This window comes from Wasmannia auropunctata, unplaced genomic scaffold (genome assembly GCF_000956235.1).
Source record: "Wasmannia auropunctata unplaced genomic scaffold, wasmannia.A_1.0 LD272776.1, whole genome shotgun sequence".
Classification (NCBI taxonomy): domain Eukaryota; kingdom Metazoa; phylum Arthropoda; class Insecta; order Hymenoptera; family Formicidae; genus Wasmannia; species Wasmannia auropunctata.
Genome location: NW_012090114.1, coordinates 1 through 365, shown reverse-complemented (window position 1 = coordinate 365; position 365 = coordinate 1). Strand labels below are relative to the sequence as shown.

Here is a 365-nt window from a genome sequence, read left to right as displayed (position 1 = left end):
TCAAGATATTCAAGATCGTTTGCGTCTGGAAGTACAGCAACATCTTGCCGACGGAAACAGTGAGATTTCTTATGAGTTGCTATCCAAGATGACTTATATGGATATGGTGATTTCAGAGGCTCTCAGAAAATATCCACCACAGATTTTCTTAGATAGACTTTGTGCTAAGAAATACGAACTGTCTCCTGCGCAACCAGGTTGCAAGAATGTAATTGTCGAACCTAACAATGTAGTGCTGTTTCCTGTTTATGGTATACATCACGATCCGAAGTATTTTCCGAATCCGGATAAATTCGATCCCGAAAGATTCAGCGAAGAAAACAAAGATAATATATTACCCTACACTTATCTACCATTCGGCCTTG

At 39.5% G+C, this 365-nt stretch overlaps 1 protein-coding gene across 1 annotated transcript; it reads left to right on the top strand.

Moving 5' to 3' along the window:
- Window positions 1-4: 4 nt before the first annotated feature.
- Window positions 5-359, top strand: LOC105462019 (cytochrome P450 9e2-like; the record flags this gene model as incomplete). The annotated part of the gene is made up of 1 exon (XM_011708541.1): window positions 5-359. A coding segment is annotated over one exon (355 nt), but the record flags the coding sequence as incomplete, so codon positions are not given.
- Between the last annotated feature and the right edge of the window lie 6 nt (window positions 360-365).